Source organism: Sinohyriopsis cumingii, chromosome 11 (assembly GCF_028554795.1).
Source record: "Sinohyriopsis cumingii isolate HCF-2022 chromosome 11, ASM2855479v2, whole genome shotgun sequence".
Taxonomy (NCBI): domain Eukaryota; kingdom Metazoa; phylum Mollusca; class Bivalvia; order Unionida; family Unionidae; genus Sinohyriopsis; species Sinohyriopsis cumingii.
The window spans coordinates 37962825-37978813 of record NC_142971.1 but is presented as its reverse complement, the minus strand read 5'-3'; the positions used below and the strand labels follow the sequence as shown (position 1 = coordinate 37978813).

The 15989-nt window shown below is 35.7% G+C and overlaps 1 protein-coding gene across 2 annotated transcripts; it reads right to left on the bottom strand.

Moving 5' to 3' along the window:
- Positions 1 to 10633: 10633 nt before the first annotated feature.
- LOC149787934 (uncharacterized) lies at positions 10634 to 15681 on the bottom strand. 2 transcript variants are annotated; one of them, XR_016424125.1, is made up of 4 exons: positions 14898 to 15681; positions 13983 to 14155; positions 13411 to 13595; positions 10634 to 12812 (listed from the first exon to the last, which is right to left on the bottom strand). XR_016424125.1 is itself a non-coding variant. In XM_089974193.1 (4 exons), exons 1-4 carry the CDS (start codon positions 15044 to 15046, stop codon positions 12679 to 12681), a joined length of 612 nt encoding a protein of 203 aa, XP_089830319.1. In that variant the 5' UTR covers positions 15047 to 15065; the 3' UTR covers positions 10634 to 12678. The 2 variants fall into 2 exon arrangements, 1 of the variants encoding a protein (XP_089830319.1); XM_089974193.1 differs by having other exon boundaries at positions 13411 to 13566; positions 14898 to 15065.
- Between the last annotated feature and the right edge of the window lie 308 nt (positions 15682 to 15989).

The window sequence follows — 15989 nt, the reverse complement described above, 5'->3', positions numbered from 1 at the left end:
TATATCATCAGCGAAGCGCAGATTGGTTATTTTTCTGCCTTCAACACTGACACTGCCCTCATGGTCATCCAAGGCAATCGACATGATCCTTTCCATGTAGATGATAAAGAGGGTGGTTGAGAGAAGGCACTCCTAACAGACTCCCACTTTAGTTCTGAACTATATTACCACTGACGAAGACTTGGCTAGTTGCCTTGCTATTTAGGTTTTCTATAGTGCTGAGTAGTTTTGAGTTTATGTTAAATATCTGCATGGTGACCCACAAAGTTGTATGCCATACTTTGTCGAAAGCCTTCTTGAAGTCACTGGCGACATGATAGAGGCCCTGCTGATGCTGCAGATACATTTTACAGAGGATTCTAAGGTCAAGGGAGCACATGGTGGTCAAAATATCACTTGGACAGATCCCTCTCCTTTCTAACGTTAAAACTGTGTTGACTTCACTAGATAAATGCGATTATTATTTTCGAACGGTTAACGAATGGGACATGGTTGTATATTGTTTGTCGTTTCATCGAGCTATCGTGAAAGCCCTAAGACATATGATACAGTTTGATTTATTAGCCCTTGAAAGGTCAAAGCTCCGATAACGGGAGCAAGTACAGTCTCAAGTTTTGGTGTGGTTCAAACTTGCTTTTCGTCCGCTTCTGGATGCTATCAGGATCAAGTATGTTAGACACTACTAGGTCGTTCAAAGGAGGCCAAACTGTGACTGGTTGGGACCAATGGTCCAAGACACGCTCAAATGGCTGGCAATCGTCATGGCTTGAGGTATCTGGTAACCAATTAACTTCAATTCTACGGCTCAGATAGTTTTAGCTGATTTCTGAAAATTGCAACACTGGTTTGTTTGTTCTTAAATTTACTTCGTGTGAGTCTATACAGGCAAGTAAGAAAATTAAATGCCATAAAGGTTGGCTACTTAATTTCTCGTCGGTCGTAAGCGAGCAAGTGCCGCCACTAGTCACCTTACTGCATGAGAAGCTTGCTACTTAATTAGTCGCCAGGAAGGAAAAGTACCAAACACCTGACGACACTCCTACTCCGTGCAACCACGCACATTGGAGATTTTGGTGAATTGGAAGAGTGGAAATCGAACCACGCACTTATCATTGTCTGTTTGTGTGTATCGCGTGCAACTCGGGACGCATGCCCAGAAGCGGCAAATAAGAAGCCCGGCCGTATTCCTTAAACGTCACAGGAGCCATCGGAGAAGCCAAGTGTACCCTACAAATCAAGTTATCTAGTCCTGCTGTTCCACAAAACCAATTTGTGTAAGCTACGTATTGTAATTATGATATCGATATATAGTTGCAATGTTCACACACCGCTTAATGTAGGAATTTAGTGTACAACGCGACTTTTATTTTCCACAAACAAGCTAAATATCTGGTCTAATTGTCCCATTTAATTTGTTCATCCTTGGTTGGGTATACTTGAAATAATTTGTTGAAACAAGAATCAAATTTGAATAATATCAGATATTATCAAACAGTGTTCGCTATCCAAAATGAGAACCCTTAACTATTAGATACAAGTTTGGATAATAACCCATGAAAGGGCTAAGGTCAAACCCATCGTGGTAACAGGAATGGTATTCAGGCAGCATAAACTTCTATCTAACCAGCCGCTGGGTCTTGGTTACGGTGATAATATCTGATATCACCTTATTCTCCCACTTTCGCCTGTAAGGGATCTTTTGTGCCTAGATGCCAGGGAAATTAAACAGTTCATTGGTGATCAAGATCACTAGTTCAACTGGACGCTTGCATCTTTTCTTCAATAGCTAACTGATCTTCCATGTTGTTGAGTTGGCGCTCGCTTTGTTTTCTCTTAGCTGCATCCGGAACAGTCATCTGGTCCTCTGTGTTTGATGAGTCGCTACGTGGTTACTGTGGATGAAATTCATTTATCGCACTTTAATTTGATCAGTGATGTGGTCCAATATTCTCGCTCCTTGTCTAATAGTTGACTGCTACAGTTGTCTCGCCGGTTGAGTTACTACCACCTTATATAACTAAGTTGGAGCCTTAGTTAGCGTATGTCCTATTTAAGCGCTCTTTCAGTTAGTGACAACTTGTGTGGACGCGACTGATGGCTGTAGTTATAGCAACTTCATATTATCTACTTTGCGGTCAGTTTTATTTTGTTAGAATAGACCAACACAGACCGTTTAATGGTGGATAGTAGTGAGAGTAGTTAGCATGAGGTAAACCTACGTTGTTACGTACTGTTGTCATTTTATAATGATATAAATTGCCGTGAAATGTGAACCGCATGAACCTGGCGAATTGATAAACCTGTTATCCATTAGCATTGCTAGCTTTATCGACCTGTTTCAATATTGCATAGATGTCCAACTGTGGTATATTGATGAGACATTTTGTAGACCTGCATTGTCTTTCAATCAAATGGACGTATCGCTGCGGCGTTGTAGGAGCAGGGTGTATTTTCACAGCTGCCATAGGTTTCGCCTCATAAACAGGCGATCTCAGGTCCGAACGGCACGCACTAACTTTCCCCGCCTCAGTCGTGCCAGTCATACTGCCTCCAATCTTTGACGGCTACATTGTTATTAATTATATTTGGTTTGTTCGCAGGAATTTCCGTTGTTTATACTTTACTGTATTTGGCAATGCTTTTTAGGAATGTAATGATGTTATTGTAATATGTATGATCTTGTGTTGGTCGAGGATGTCTGGGTATATAAACAGTGATCCAGGTTTTGTTTGTTTGTTCTAGAAGATGGTCCTTTGTTTCTGACATACTGGGCAGATGTTGAATGCATGGTTAAGATCTTCTGGTGTAGAGCACTATGTGCAATTGTTGCCTCTGGTTTTACTCTTGCATATCTGTTTTTTCAAAGCAATTAGCTAGCAAAGTTATACCTGTTATAATTATATTGATGGATTTATGGTCATTGTGTTTTTGTTATATCATTGGCTCCTTTTGGATATTGAAAAGTTTCCGCCCATTGTTAAAATCTTCCCATTCCTGTTGCCACTTGATATAAATTTTGTTCCGGATAGGGCTGTAGATCTCGATTATACGTAGTGTATATTATTTGGTTGTGGATTATTTTCTTTTTCCTTTACTTAATCTGCCATTTCGTTGCATCATAAACTGATATGAGATGGGACCGATAAAAACTCGACTGTTTGTTTATTGCTTTCAAAACTTTACACCGACTCAATGGATCTAAGGAGGCTTAAGAGTCCCTGAAGATTACATTCAGTTTGGTGTTTTGAGTTTTGATTCAATGAAGGGCTTCAATAATCGCCCAAAATTCCGCTGTACACATGAAACACCCATTTGGTAGTTGTTCTCCTAATTCGACGTTTCTATTCGATTTAAATATTGCTGCTGATGTTCTATTCAATTCTGTGAATCTGAATCCATCCTTAGACATTCTGATTCAATGAAGGGCTTCAATAATCGCCCAAATTCTGCTGTATATAGGAAACCATTCGGTAGTCGTTCTCCTATTTCGACGTTTCTATCCTGTATAATTGTTGCTGCTGCTGTTCTATTCAATTCTGTGGATTTGGATCCTGCCTTATACATTTTGATATGATATGGATATTTTTCCCGTATTGTCTTAATCTCCATCAGTAGTTTTGTTGGTTTCTGGTGTTTAGATCCAAGCGTTAGTACATGAAGCTTGATGCTGTCGACCTTATTCTCAATTGTGACTGATCTGGTCATCTTGATGGTTCAGCTTGTAGAGTGGCGAGTTTCAATTCTTTATTTCCTGAAATATTATCTCCTGTTGGATTGGGTACTTGTTTGAATGTTTTGTTTTGCGTTTGTCAGTCGTCACTCTAGTTGGGTGAGATGTATCATGAATGGATATCATTGTAGCGTATCTTAGTTTTTGTCCTTTTCTGCGAACATACAGTGGTAATTTTCGTGTTTGTATTTGCAATTCTTCTCTGGCGTTTTTCAAGGGTTCCGATACATATTCTGAAGGCTTGGTATTGGATGGTATCAAGTTTTTCAGATGAGTTTATTTTGCTGATGCGTAAACTTGACATCCGTCAATCAAATTTTGATCTAATTAAGGCTCTGTATAAGATAAGCAGGGTGTCTTGGTCTGCTACCCAGTACGTTTCTTTGATATTTCTGAGTACATTCAAGTTTTGATTACATCTTCTTGATAGTTTCTTAATGTGTGGCTTCCACGTTAGCTGTTCATCTAGCAACATTCGGCAAAATATTGTTTCTTAGACAAATACGATGAGGGTGTTTGAAGAAGAAAAGCTGGGTAATTGCTTCCCTTATATTATGTAGAGAAAACAACATTCCTACTGCCTTGTTGCAGACGTAGTTCTCAGGCAGAGGTGTGCTTGCTACAGCCTTGCCTTTTTACGCACTGCAACGAAGTTCACCTCAGTAATGTTGGTAACAAAGAGCTTTATAGTTCATTTTAAAGTGGAAAAAAATTCAAATAATAATATTGTAAACTTCGTTTATACGCAAGATCGTGGATGTAGTTAAATGGGGAAACCGGAAAAAGACATAGGACTCTTGGATAGGAAGAAATATATATTTGTAAATGCACATTTCTTCCTTATCAAATGAAAGCATATGATTTCGCGACATTTTTAACTGTAAAATACGTCTGGGTGGTGATATCACCTGGTCACCATGATGGCCATAAGAATAGATGGTATTGCTGGTGTCATTGCTGATCGTCAGTTTGATGACCTTTAACTCTGCTTGTACGGATGAGTGAGCTGCGAAGTCATCTAAATTTATAATATGGAGACGTTGGTCGTGTAAACTTTTTTCTGCATGATCTGGATTTTGTATCATTTAACTGTAAATTCTAACAAATGACAAGAGAACTTACAATACGGAAACAGTTTCGAATGTACTCTCATTTTTTGCGCCATGACACCAATGTGTACCAACCTGAGCCGTTATTGCAAATAGTTATACTATACCTCCTTTTGAAAATCACATTTGGTATAATTTCAAAAACTTCTTTAAGCGTATGATCAAACTTTCTACACAGTCTGTACCTTTAAAGTAACGTTTGTACATTCTTATCATTAAAGAAGCTGTCACCGTAAAATTGTACAGACAATACTAATATAAATGCATGCACTTTTTTATCCGTATTCAATGAAACCTCTTCTAACCATACTCTGTGTCTGGAACACTCCTGGGTGCATGTACTTGGGAGAACTATTGAATGGGTGTTGGTTTTCTTCTCATCCCTGCAAATGAGGATGACAACAATGACAGATACGACAATAACGGGATTTACACCAACTCCTGTCCTTGCCCATATCTGAATACCTGTCCTCTGCATTAATACTGGTACAGTTGTCTTAGGCAATATTGTTGAGAAGAAACAAGATGTTGGTGTATCATCTTTGTTGCTAAAGAAAACATCGTGTGAATGTTGATAAGTGAATTATTTCAATGTATTATCTGCATTAAAAACGTTTGAGGTTAACAAAAGGTTTTCATGAATATAAATGAGGAACACTGCCTTATATTTAAACCAGATTGCACTGTATTGCAACTACAACGTGTAATCGACTATCTCCTTTCACTTGTATGATCCAACTGAGAAAATTAACTCATTTATAACGTTTTTATCACCTGACGTGCCGTAGTCAGATAAAAAATGGGGGTAGTGCTACAAAATTCTGACAGCCGATGCCTTAGTCTCCTCTAATTTCAGATTGGGCCCATCCTGCATTCAGTGCAACGTACCCATCAATCACGCCGATACAATGCAGCATTTTATTTTTAAGTTGTTTAAAAACTTGTTAATTATTAAGATGTTTGCTTCTTATCCCAACGAAGATCCTCTGTATGCAACACATCTAGCTTTAAAGTTTGTGAAAATCGAAGCATGTGACGTGCGAATGGTGAACAGATTCTCTTGGTTCCCTAGACTTAGCGCTCCATTGGCTTTAACATACATGATATTCCACTGATGGTAGGACACAAATACCGTTTTCAAGACTGTCTACCGGACATACCATTGCATAATTAAAATACACCGCTTTTGTAAATTAACAGATTCCTTTAAATCCAGGGGAGGTAACATACCACAGTATTTTCACGCATTTTATCGATGCATTACAGAAACCAGACAGGACCAGTCTATTGGGTACTTGAACTATTTCAGCGGTCATTGCAACCGGTGCAATGATGCGTGGCTAATATTAATGCTAAATTGTCTACACAGTAATTTATTAATTCATTAATTTATTCTTGTAATCTGGAGAGTTTAGGCCATATACCTGATCTTTTGGATATGTTATAAGTATTTAAGGGATCAGATGTGGTCCGAAGTGGCTTTTTAATTCTTTTATCAAAACTCGTCGTCCGTCCTTGGAGGAGATAAGATAAGACCGATCAAAATGATTTCGGTAGAAATAATTGAATAAGTATTTTCAGATTTAAAGAAAACAGAACTATTGACAATTTCTTCCCATCCAAATAATAAACGACGAATTTGCTAGTCATTAAATTACTAAACAGAGAAAAGCGATTTTTATGATTCACAGGCGGATATATGTAAATGTATGTTGATATCTTCATCAGATGGTAAAACGTACTGATTTATCAATATTTTATCTGCTCGATAACATGCGTTTATACCAATACATGTTCTTTTTAAAAAAAACAATTTACCGTTATATACGAGTCTTAAAAGGATTCATACCAGTGTTTACTATATGTACGTCAAACGTCATCGATATGAGCAAATACATAAACATTTTTGAAAATTAAACGAATCTGGACACTGCTTCTCGGTCATAATGTTCTGAAATCCCAATACTTTCTCATTATACACGTTATACACAATGTTTACCCTAGTTATTTTGTAATGCGACAGATTCATGATGTACATGAATCCCCATTAAACATTGAAAGTGTACCGTTAAATCGTGTTTCGAGGACCAAACGTTTCAGATGCAAAATACATTCACATCTGTTGTCACCAAAATCATTTCATCGTTGTATAAGAGATTTCTGTGATACTAATGCTACTGTGATAAATGTGACCAAGTATTTAACAAACGGGATCATCATATTCATTGTGGAGAGAATAGGACGTGGCTCTTTCGCATCCTGGTATTCCTGAAAGACAGGAATTTTCTCAATGCTTTATCTGCAGACGAATATTCGTCAGTCCAACGTGTTACGAAGTGCATCGTATGAAATAATTCCAACAACAGAAAAATGCAAACGAGTTATTGACAGTGTGACCCACATGTAGACCGCATGCAGATAGAATTCTGAAATGTCAAACGATTTTGAAGGAATGGAACGATATCGAATTTGTGCCCAAAACGTCGAATTAGATCGTCGTTTTATTTAAAGATATGACAACAAATCCGAGAGAGTATTGAATTACCAGGCTAAGATGAAGAAACGGGAACCTCGTGTGATTTTTTGTGATGGCTTTAAATGTTTTCAAGGATTGGAATTAGTATTCCTAATATTTGCGTGCCTCATTGCGCTTGCAATAAATGACTCCAGGAACCTTTGTTCCATCATTGTCGGAATTTTAGCGTAATTCCAGGCACACGTCAAAGATATTTCATTGCTTTCATACCCTTTCTCATTTTCCTTAATGGGTTTAAGACCCCACCAAACGCATGGGGCAAAGAGGAGTTGAGTATGTGCGGGCATTATAATGAATTCGATACAGTCGTTGCCCACAATTTCTGGGTATATGACGGACTATTTTCTTTTGAAACGGTTTTCTTAGCAAGCAACCAAATTTCCAAATGTCGGAAAGCATGACTAAAATTAATACCTTGTGTTAACATGCGCCTGTAGCGCATGCTTCTTTTATTCAGAGTAGCAGCATCACTGCTGCAGCTGTAGCTAATATTTTTCCAAAGGAGAACGACTTTATTTTGGTTTTGTGTGATTTATTGTCTTTTAAAACCAGTTATGTTTCATAAGGAAGAGTTTGAGACATTTATTTTTACAAGTCCGAAATGAAGAACATAAATTTGCACAATGACAAAAAGGGAAATATAGAAAGCAACATGAAGAAAACTGGAAACTTTAAACAGTGAACAGGAGGAAAGAGTGAATACAAAACTGCTGGTGTTCTGCAAGACATTTTGACAGAGTTAATACCTAAGACGACAACACCTACACCAACAACAAAATTCTCCACTACAAAGACATAAGAAACAGCGACAACTTTCACTACTACCACTACCACACCATCCATAGATGTTGATTGTTGAAAAGAATTAAGGCAGTTACAGCTAATATTATTACGTGAATCATGTTTTTACAAGCCAAACAGTAAACTCAGTTATTTTCAACTATTCATCCATCGCCAGTATGGGACCCCGACTTGCCGAGTAGTCTAAAGCGCTCTCCGTTACAGATCACTGCCATCTCACCTCTGTCTGCGTGGGTAGGAGTCTCTGATTCAGCCAATGTGGGTATGTGAGAAAGCATGCCAGTAGCTTCTCGTGGGTCAGTGGTTCTTTCCAAAGTTTTCCCGGGTTCTTCCTCCACCATTAATACTGACCGCTATGTATGGCCTATCGTGTGCTGAAAAATGGCGTCAAACCCTACAGCACCAGCAAGAACGGTCGCCATTCTCGGCTTTATGTTTGAGTGTAGCTGTGTCTTCCATAACGCTAAAGCTTAAACATCTTTCCTTTCTAGAATGATGGTATATAAGTACATCAGAGCACATAATGTGTACAAACATGCCTGACTTTTTCATCTCTACAAACAGAAAATTATTATATTAGGAATAAAAAATGCCATGTACTATGCATAACTTTCTATCTCTCATTCTTGTTTAAAGATATATACGCCAATGTTACATAAGTGTGCCGTTTTCAGTTTAGAACAGAAACATTTGTTTTGGGGGTCTGTCAGTCTTTGGTTTGGCACAAAAATTATATCCCAAACCAACGTCAGTGCCTTACAATATTACAAAACTGAAAATTAAAATTCATAATCAAAAAATGAAAAACCAAGTATAAAAATAAAATTACAAATGAAAAGTTGAACATGAATCTTAACAATGATAAGTAATAAATTCAAGTTAAATTTTAAACTTGAAAAGTTTAATTGATAAACCAAAATTGAAAACTTATAATCAAAAACTAAAACAATGAAAACAAATGACTAAATGTTTAAGATAATGAGATTCGAAAAGCAAAAATTAAAAATTAGAATTAAACTGAAAAGCTAGTGAAATCTGAAGAACGCAGTTTGAAAATTAAATTAAACATCTGCTTCTAGCATGTGGTTTTGGGGAAATGTTGATAGATAGACAGTCCCTTATTAACGCACCCAGCCTGTGCGGAATGAAAGCTTGAAGACTTAGCGAAGGCATCGGGGCCCTTTCATGCCCTGTCTCTGGCACTGACATCTCACGCCTTGGTGCTGCTCTAGTCGTTTGCGCCTAGGCGATTGTATTGACCTCTCAGCCCAAGGATTTTGGCACTGTGCCGCCGCGAACTCCTCTTCCCTATTCCTTTAAGTTTTGGGAGTGATGGTTGTCTGGTAGTAGCTGAATTAGGCCACTCACAACCCTTGTCCATGGTAGCATGCTATACATAATCTATATATAACATTATTTTAAAGTAGGTGCACATATGAATGTATATTACTATTATTGCTACAATCTCTATAAAAAAAAAATGTTTGTTTGTGACGACTAATATTCTATGTTCTGTTCCTAATTAGACCAAATGTCCGCTGTTAATTTTAATTTTCAATAGGTTATCTCTAGCTCCATCTAGGCCCGTCCCAAACTTTTAAACCTACTGAGAGCTGCCAGATGGTCAAACACACTGGCGTGCATCTTTCTGGCATTTACCTCTTTTCACACTAGCTTTGCAGGCATAAAGCCATTGAACTGTTTGCAATCATATGCTCTACTCTAATTCCAGCTCGACACTTTCAAGCGTAGCTAAAACTCAATCCACGCTCCTTATACTTGCTGTATTGTGCGCGACAATATTTGCCAATACTTGGTTTATTATAAACACACATACCCTTTAGCTACTAATACTTTCTCAGTTTAGGCATGGTATTAATTCATAATTTAACCCATATGATTTATTGGCAGATACATAGTAATAATGATACCCTGCTGAACCTTTGAGTAGAGCGCGGGGTAAAAAGCTTTTGAATATGTCTATATTACTCTGTATTCACTAATGTTGCTAATAGCTCTAGCAATTTTCCTGTACCTTTAAAAAAGAGAAGGCTATTTTTATTGTTATCAGAAATATGAAAAATTCACTTAAATTTGTTTTCCTGACATGTATATGAGACCACGTTCTTTTACACATCTAAACTTTATATAAAAAATAACATGCATTTCTTTCCGATATGGTCATCGTTGCTTTACTATAAAAGTCCGAAAATTTAAATACAAATTCTTTGAAACTGTTACAGTTGAGCTCATTTAGAATACAATAATTTAAAACAAACGACTGGAGAAGAATATTTAGTACATATAAACTACGTTCTTTTTCATAGTTTCTTACACACGTACCAATTAATTGCGGCAGCAAGTTATTCATGAGAAGAAAATAAACTAATCTAAATTAAAAGATTGGCAACCTGAACAACCTACGTGCACAATGTACAAATAAGCAGGAAAATGATATAAATAGAGAAGAGTTTATTTTAAATACATATATGACCAGTACCAAACAGATATCAATGATATGCAAACGTATCAAAACATAGAATAATGGATACAAATACATATTGCCAGTGACAGGTGCCTTCTCAAAATGTGCTTGGGTTAAAAGTGAAAACAAGCAAGGGAGACAACAAACTAAAAACAAAACAAAACAGTTATATAATGGGAAAGAACATTATAACCAAAAGGTCAAGGAATTATCGGAGAAAGAAATATTCAAAACTTTTCCAATTACTCTGACAAAAAAGCGTTTTAATACAAAGATTTTTAAAAAAATTCTTAAGACGAGTAAGTGTCACAATATAACTATGTTTGCACAACGCTATCTTCCTAATTTTATCAAAAGAAATATTCACCATCGGGCAAGTAAGACACGGGGAATGTTGAGATAATAATATTTCACGAGGAGAGCTTATCTATATACGACAAACAAGATGTCGTATTTAAGTTATAAAAAAAAAGTTTTTTTAAGACGTGATCAATTATCGATAAAAATACGTTTTTAAAATGGAAAGGATATGAAAATTCATTCAGTAGTTCAATGGTTCAGAGTCCAGTGAACATACTATATCGCTGAAATACTTGGAACGTGTAAGCCAAGTAGCACCAAAATTCAATGAATAATCCCAGAATAAAGTTTTCATAATTAGTTCCAAATAATTTTTTGTAACATCTTTCCTAACGAACTAATATCACTTAAAATGTCTTAGGATGACCGCTGGTACTGTAATTAAATTTTAGAAATTATACAATTTTTCTTTATTTCCATTATTAGTAGAGGATAAATCTACATATAAATTTGTAAACAAGTAGCAGTAAATATCAACAGGCAAAACACAGGCAAATGTAAATAAAATAATTAACAGTTTAAACCCTTTCAATTATATGTATGGTACAATGATTTTAGAGTACATAGAAAAACGTCAAATTCTCTTGTAATAAATTAAAGCATTAGAAATAGAAGAGAGAATCACCTTTTACAACTGTGGTTAAAATGTGACTTTTGACCAAACAAAACGTCGCAATAGTTAATACTGTGCAACTGTTATCATAATTGCGGAAATGGCAAAATCAGAGGACGTAACCAGAAATTAATTTCTTCTAAGTGGGAGAAATCTGTAAAAAGAAGCGACTTATTGATTCATTCATAAATATACAAATATAAACAAAAAAATTAAATTTTTACTTTATATAATCATACCAAAAATCTGAAAGAACAGAATTGAATGCATTTCTAAGTTTTGTCTGTAAAGAAAAGGAATAAACATAACGTTTATTCAAGAGAGAATACAATTTATGACAAAAACGCATTTAATAGATGCTAAACGAGTATAGACTGAAGCAGGGAATATTGATATTGATCAAGATTTGTTTTACGTTTTAGAAGAATCTTAATCTTATTGATGGAAAATATTAGAAAAAATAAAGATTTGGGTTCAGTAAAAGTCTACATAGATTTATCGACTAAATTTGAAGTGAGGAAACGTGATACAAAATAGTATATTATTATTATTGTTGTTGTTGTTGTTTTTCTAGTTCTTTTTCTTGCTACTGTTGTTTCTTATGTCATAGAAGATATTATCATAACCACGAATAGGTCATCCATGAAGGCCTTAAAATAAACGTTGATAAGCATGTCTAATCAATAAATTTACAAGACAAAAATAAAATTGATAAATAGTTGACTATAACTGATAATATCTACGAGACAGTTGACAAACATACAAAACCAGTTCAAACGACAGAAATAGAAAAAGGTAGTTTATGTTGGGTTTCTTTGGTTGCATTTTATGGTAATAAATGCTATTATTGTGGAACAAAAAAAATCTGAAAATTAGTATTGTCTCAATTTAGTAAAAGACATGAATTATCATTACAAGAACACAAAGGATCTATACAAAAACATGCATGGCCAAACAGACACACAGCCTCAAAAATAGTCCTACATGCACACACACACACACCTCCATTAGAACGCGACAACTACTGCTTGTGCATCCTTATTGTCATGTCGGCAATTGTCGTACCACGTGGTCACTGTCCTGATCATAAGAGAAAATATTCCTGCTGCTATCACTGATGCTCGTTTGTGCGATGCTGTTTAATGCTGCTTGTACAGATGAGTGAGCTGCGAAGTCGTCTGAAAAGTTTATATATATATATATATATATATATATATATATATATATATATATATATATATATATATATATATATATATATATATATAAGCTCGGGAAATTGGTCGTGTATTCTATTTTGCTGCGTAAGCTTTAACTTTTTTTTAAATTTTAAAATCTAACAGATAACTAAAGACATAAAGTAGTATGTGAAAAAATATTAAACGTACGGAAACAGTTTTGAATTCCCCACAATTTTGATCACGGGGAATAAAAAATAAACCAGGCACAAACCTTACCATTCTAATACCTATTATTGTAATTAGCAACGGGAACGGATATAAAATGTTGTACAAATGAATGCAACAACACCGTTATATTTTCAACCTGAGTCGTTCTTGGTACAGTTTAATTCCATTTTTAATAACGCACCTGGCAGAATTTTAAAATTTTAATTCAGCAACCAATCAAAATCTCTACACAGTTTGAACCTTTACATTATTTTGTAAAGGCTTATTATGCTATAATACTGTTAGTAGCAAACCATTTACTGGAGTATCGACTATACCATTATATACACAGTTCTTCTTTATTCAATGAAAGCTTATGATTTCTCACCATTCTTTAACTGTATTTCTGTAGCACGTCCGAGTGGTGATAGCATGTGGTCACCATTTTGGTCATAAGCATATATATATTTGCTGTCGTCGTTGTTGCTCGTCTGTGCCATGATGCTTACGGCTGCTTGTGCAGATGGGTGAGCTGTGACGTCATCTAAAATGTATGATATCGATCACATGGTTCTGAAATTTATTTTGCTGCATGAGCTTGATCCGTATAATTTAATTGTAAAATTTAACAAATACATGAAAATAGTATATCAACGATCAAGAAAATGTAAAGTACGGCGACAGTTTTGAATTTCTCCTCGCATTTTTCGACAAGACACCCATATTTACAAACATTATTCATTATTGCAAACAAAAACATCCTTTCTAAATTCGCTTCTGACATAATTTCAAAGATGTATTTTAACAACCGATGAAAATTTCTACAATATGTACTTTTAAATGGACGTTTGTAAATTCGTATCGCTAAAGATGGCTGCCACCGTAAGATTTTACTGACAATACTAGTTCATTTGCATGCACAATTTTATCAGTATTCAATGAAAGCAAATGTCTTCTCACCATAATATATGTCTGTAAAACGCCTGGGTGGAGGTACATAAGTCCTTGGGAGTGCTATTGAATGGTTGTTCTTTGTATCCCTCTTACAGCATACGATGATGACTACAATTATAGATATGACAATAACGGGGCTTACACCAACCGCTACCCATGTCCATACCTCGATGTCTGTCCTGCAATAACAAGAAAAATTCTGTTCTTCTGCAATGGTACTGATATTGATATCTTGAAAAATATTGTCAAGAACGTGAGCGTGTTGTTACATCATCCTTGTTAGTAACGAGAAAATCGTATGAATGTTGAAAAGTGACGTATTTCAATGTATTATCTGCATTATAGATTGGAGTTTAAGAAAGCGTTTGGATCTTTACCGATAAAAAAAACTTTATCTTATACTTAAACCAGACTGTATTATATTATTTCTTTAGCAATTCCATTTCTTTTGTTTTTTTCTTGAATGGGATTTTTCATGCTAAAAGTTTTCTAACCGCATATGTCGTCCAGATTAATCACGGCATGCAAACATTTTTTCCTGAGTCACTTACTTAGAAAACTCTTTCTAAACAGATACTATTTCCATATCTCAGGTTGACTCGCATTGTTTTCATTCTCTTCTGAACGTTGCATGCAGTTAAGGTACAGGCATTCCGCGACATAATATGTCATTTTTTAACTTAGCAATTAATTTGCAAAACTCTGTTTATGCCGTCTCCTCTGGCTCTCCATTTAACCTGTGAAAAGCTTAAAATTATTTATTATTTAGCGACTAGATGTACTGGTTCTTAGCTATTGAATTTAATGCTTTCACTTTCTGATCCAGTTTCGCAGATAATCAGGTATTTAATGTTAGCAGATGAATATTAGTGAGTAGTTAATCTTGAGGAAAAAAAATCGAATCCAGATCGTAATACATACGTCGGGCAACAGTCCTTCTCACAACATGATGTGACGCACGTTTGTGTTCTGGTTTCTTCGTACGGCCACTCTGGAATCTTTTTGGTGTATGTGCAGTATGTGAACGAAAATCCTCCAAATGCAGCATCTAAAAGTATATTACGCTGCATTTAATTATATTAGCTAACCTACCTATTATTGTTTGCACTACTGTTTAATCCAATAAAGAAATGTTTTATATATGTGTGTGTGTGCGTGTGTGTGTTCAGACTTATCCCATGTAATATGTGATGTATTGCTCTATTCCCACTTAATACATTTTTGAGCGTTTCACCTAGTATATGGAAGTTATAATTTGTACTGATGTCACATATGACAATTGGTAACACAGAATGAAGTAAACCAAACAAAACAAGGCCACTAAGATGTTGTAGTACGAATAGAGCAACACGGATTAAGAGGAGCAATGCAAGATGAGAGAAACAAAGTAAAACATACATAAACAAGCAAAAACTATATCAATTGAATGCAATGAAATATGCTTAGATTAATTGTTTGTTTGCTTGGGGTTTAGCAGCATTCTTCAGTGTATGATAGTCTGTACATGGTGCTCAGTATTGCTGCTGGAGGAAGAACCCGGTAAAACCCTGGGAGGAAAACATCTACCCACTGGTAGACCAACCTTAATAATTTGAAATATTCCACCAACCATGCTGTTTCGTCCATTTAAACGTATAGACGATAAAGTTAACGATGTGGACGAGTTGACAAAGTCATAAACGAAACTGTCAAACAAGCACACGAATGAACGTGATATTCGCAATGTCAACAACAAACGTGAAAGACACAGTAATTGATAATACCGTTCTGACCAGTGAAACAGCTTTTTAAGAGAAATGTTCCTAGAATTTCGTAAATATAATGGCTCAGACTATGATCAGTGCTCTCTGTGGTATACAACAATATCTTAGCAAAGCATACTGTGGCTAAGGACTGTCGCATATTTATTAGAGACGTACCATACAATTTTATACGTCAGATTACTAAATTCGAGGACAATAATGTAACTGAAGGTTTTAGTAGAAAAGTAGGGGCCTCAGAGCCAAGACGACA

What these genes read in the sequence shown, in the direction of transcription:
- LOC149787934 (XM_089974193.1), bottom strand. Translation starts at nt 15,046, where the DNA reads ATGCAGCGTAATATACTTTTAGATGCTGCATTTGGAGGATTTTCGTTC. An exon ending in TTTTACAGACATATATTATG is followed by an intron (nt 13,567 to 13,982) that starts GTGAGAAGACAT and finishes CATACATTTTAG; the next exon opens with ATGACGTCACAGCTCACCCA. An exon ending in AGAAATACAGTTAAAGAATG is followed by an intron (nt 12,813 to 13,410) that starts GTGAGAAATCAT and finishes TAAACTTTTCAG; the next exon opens with ACGACTTCGCAGCTCACTCA.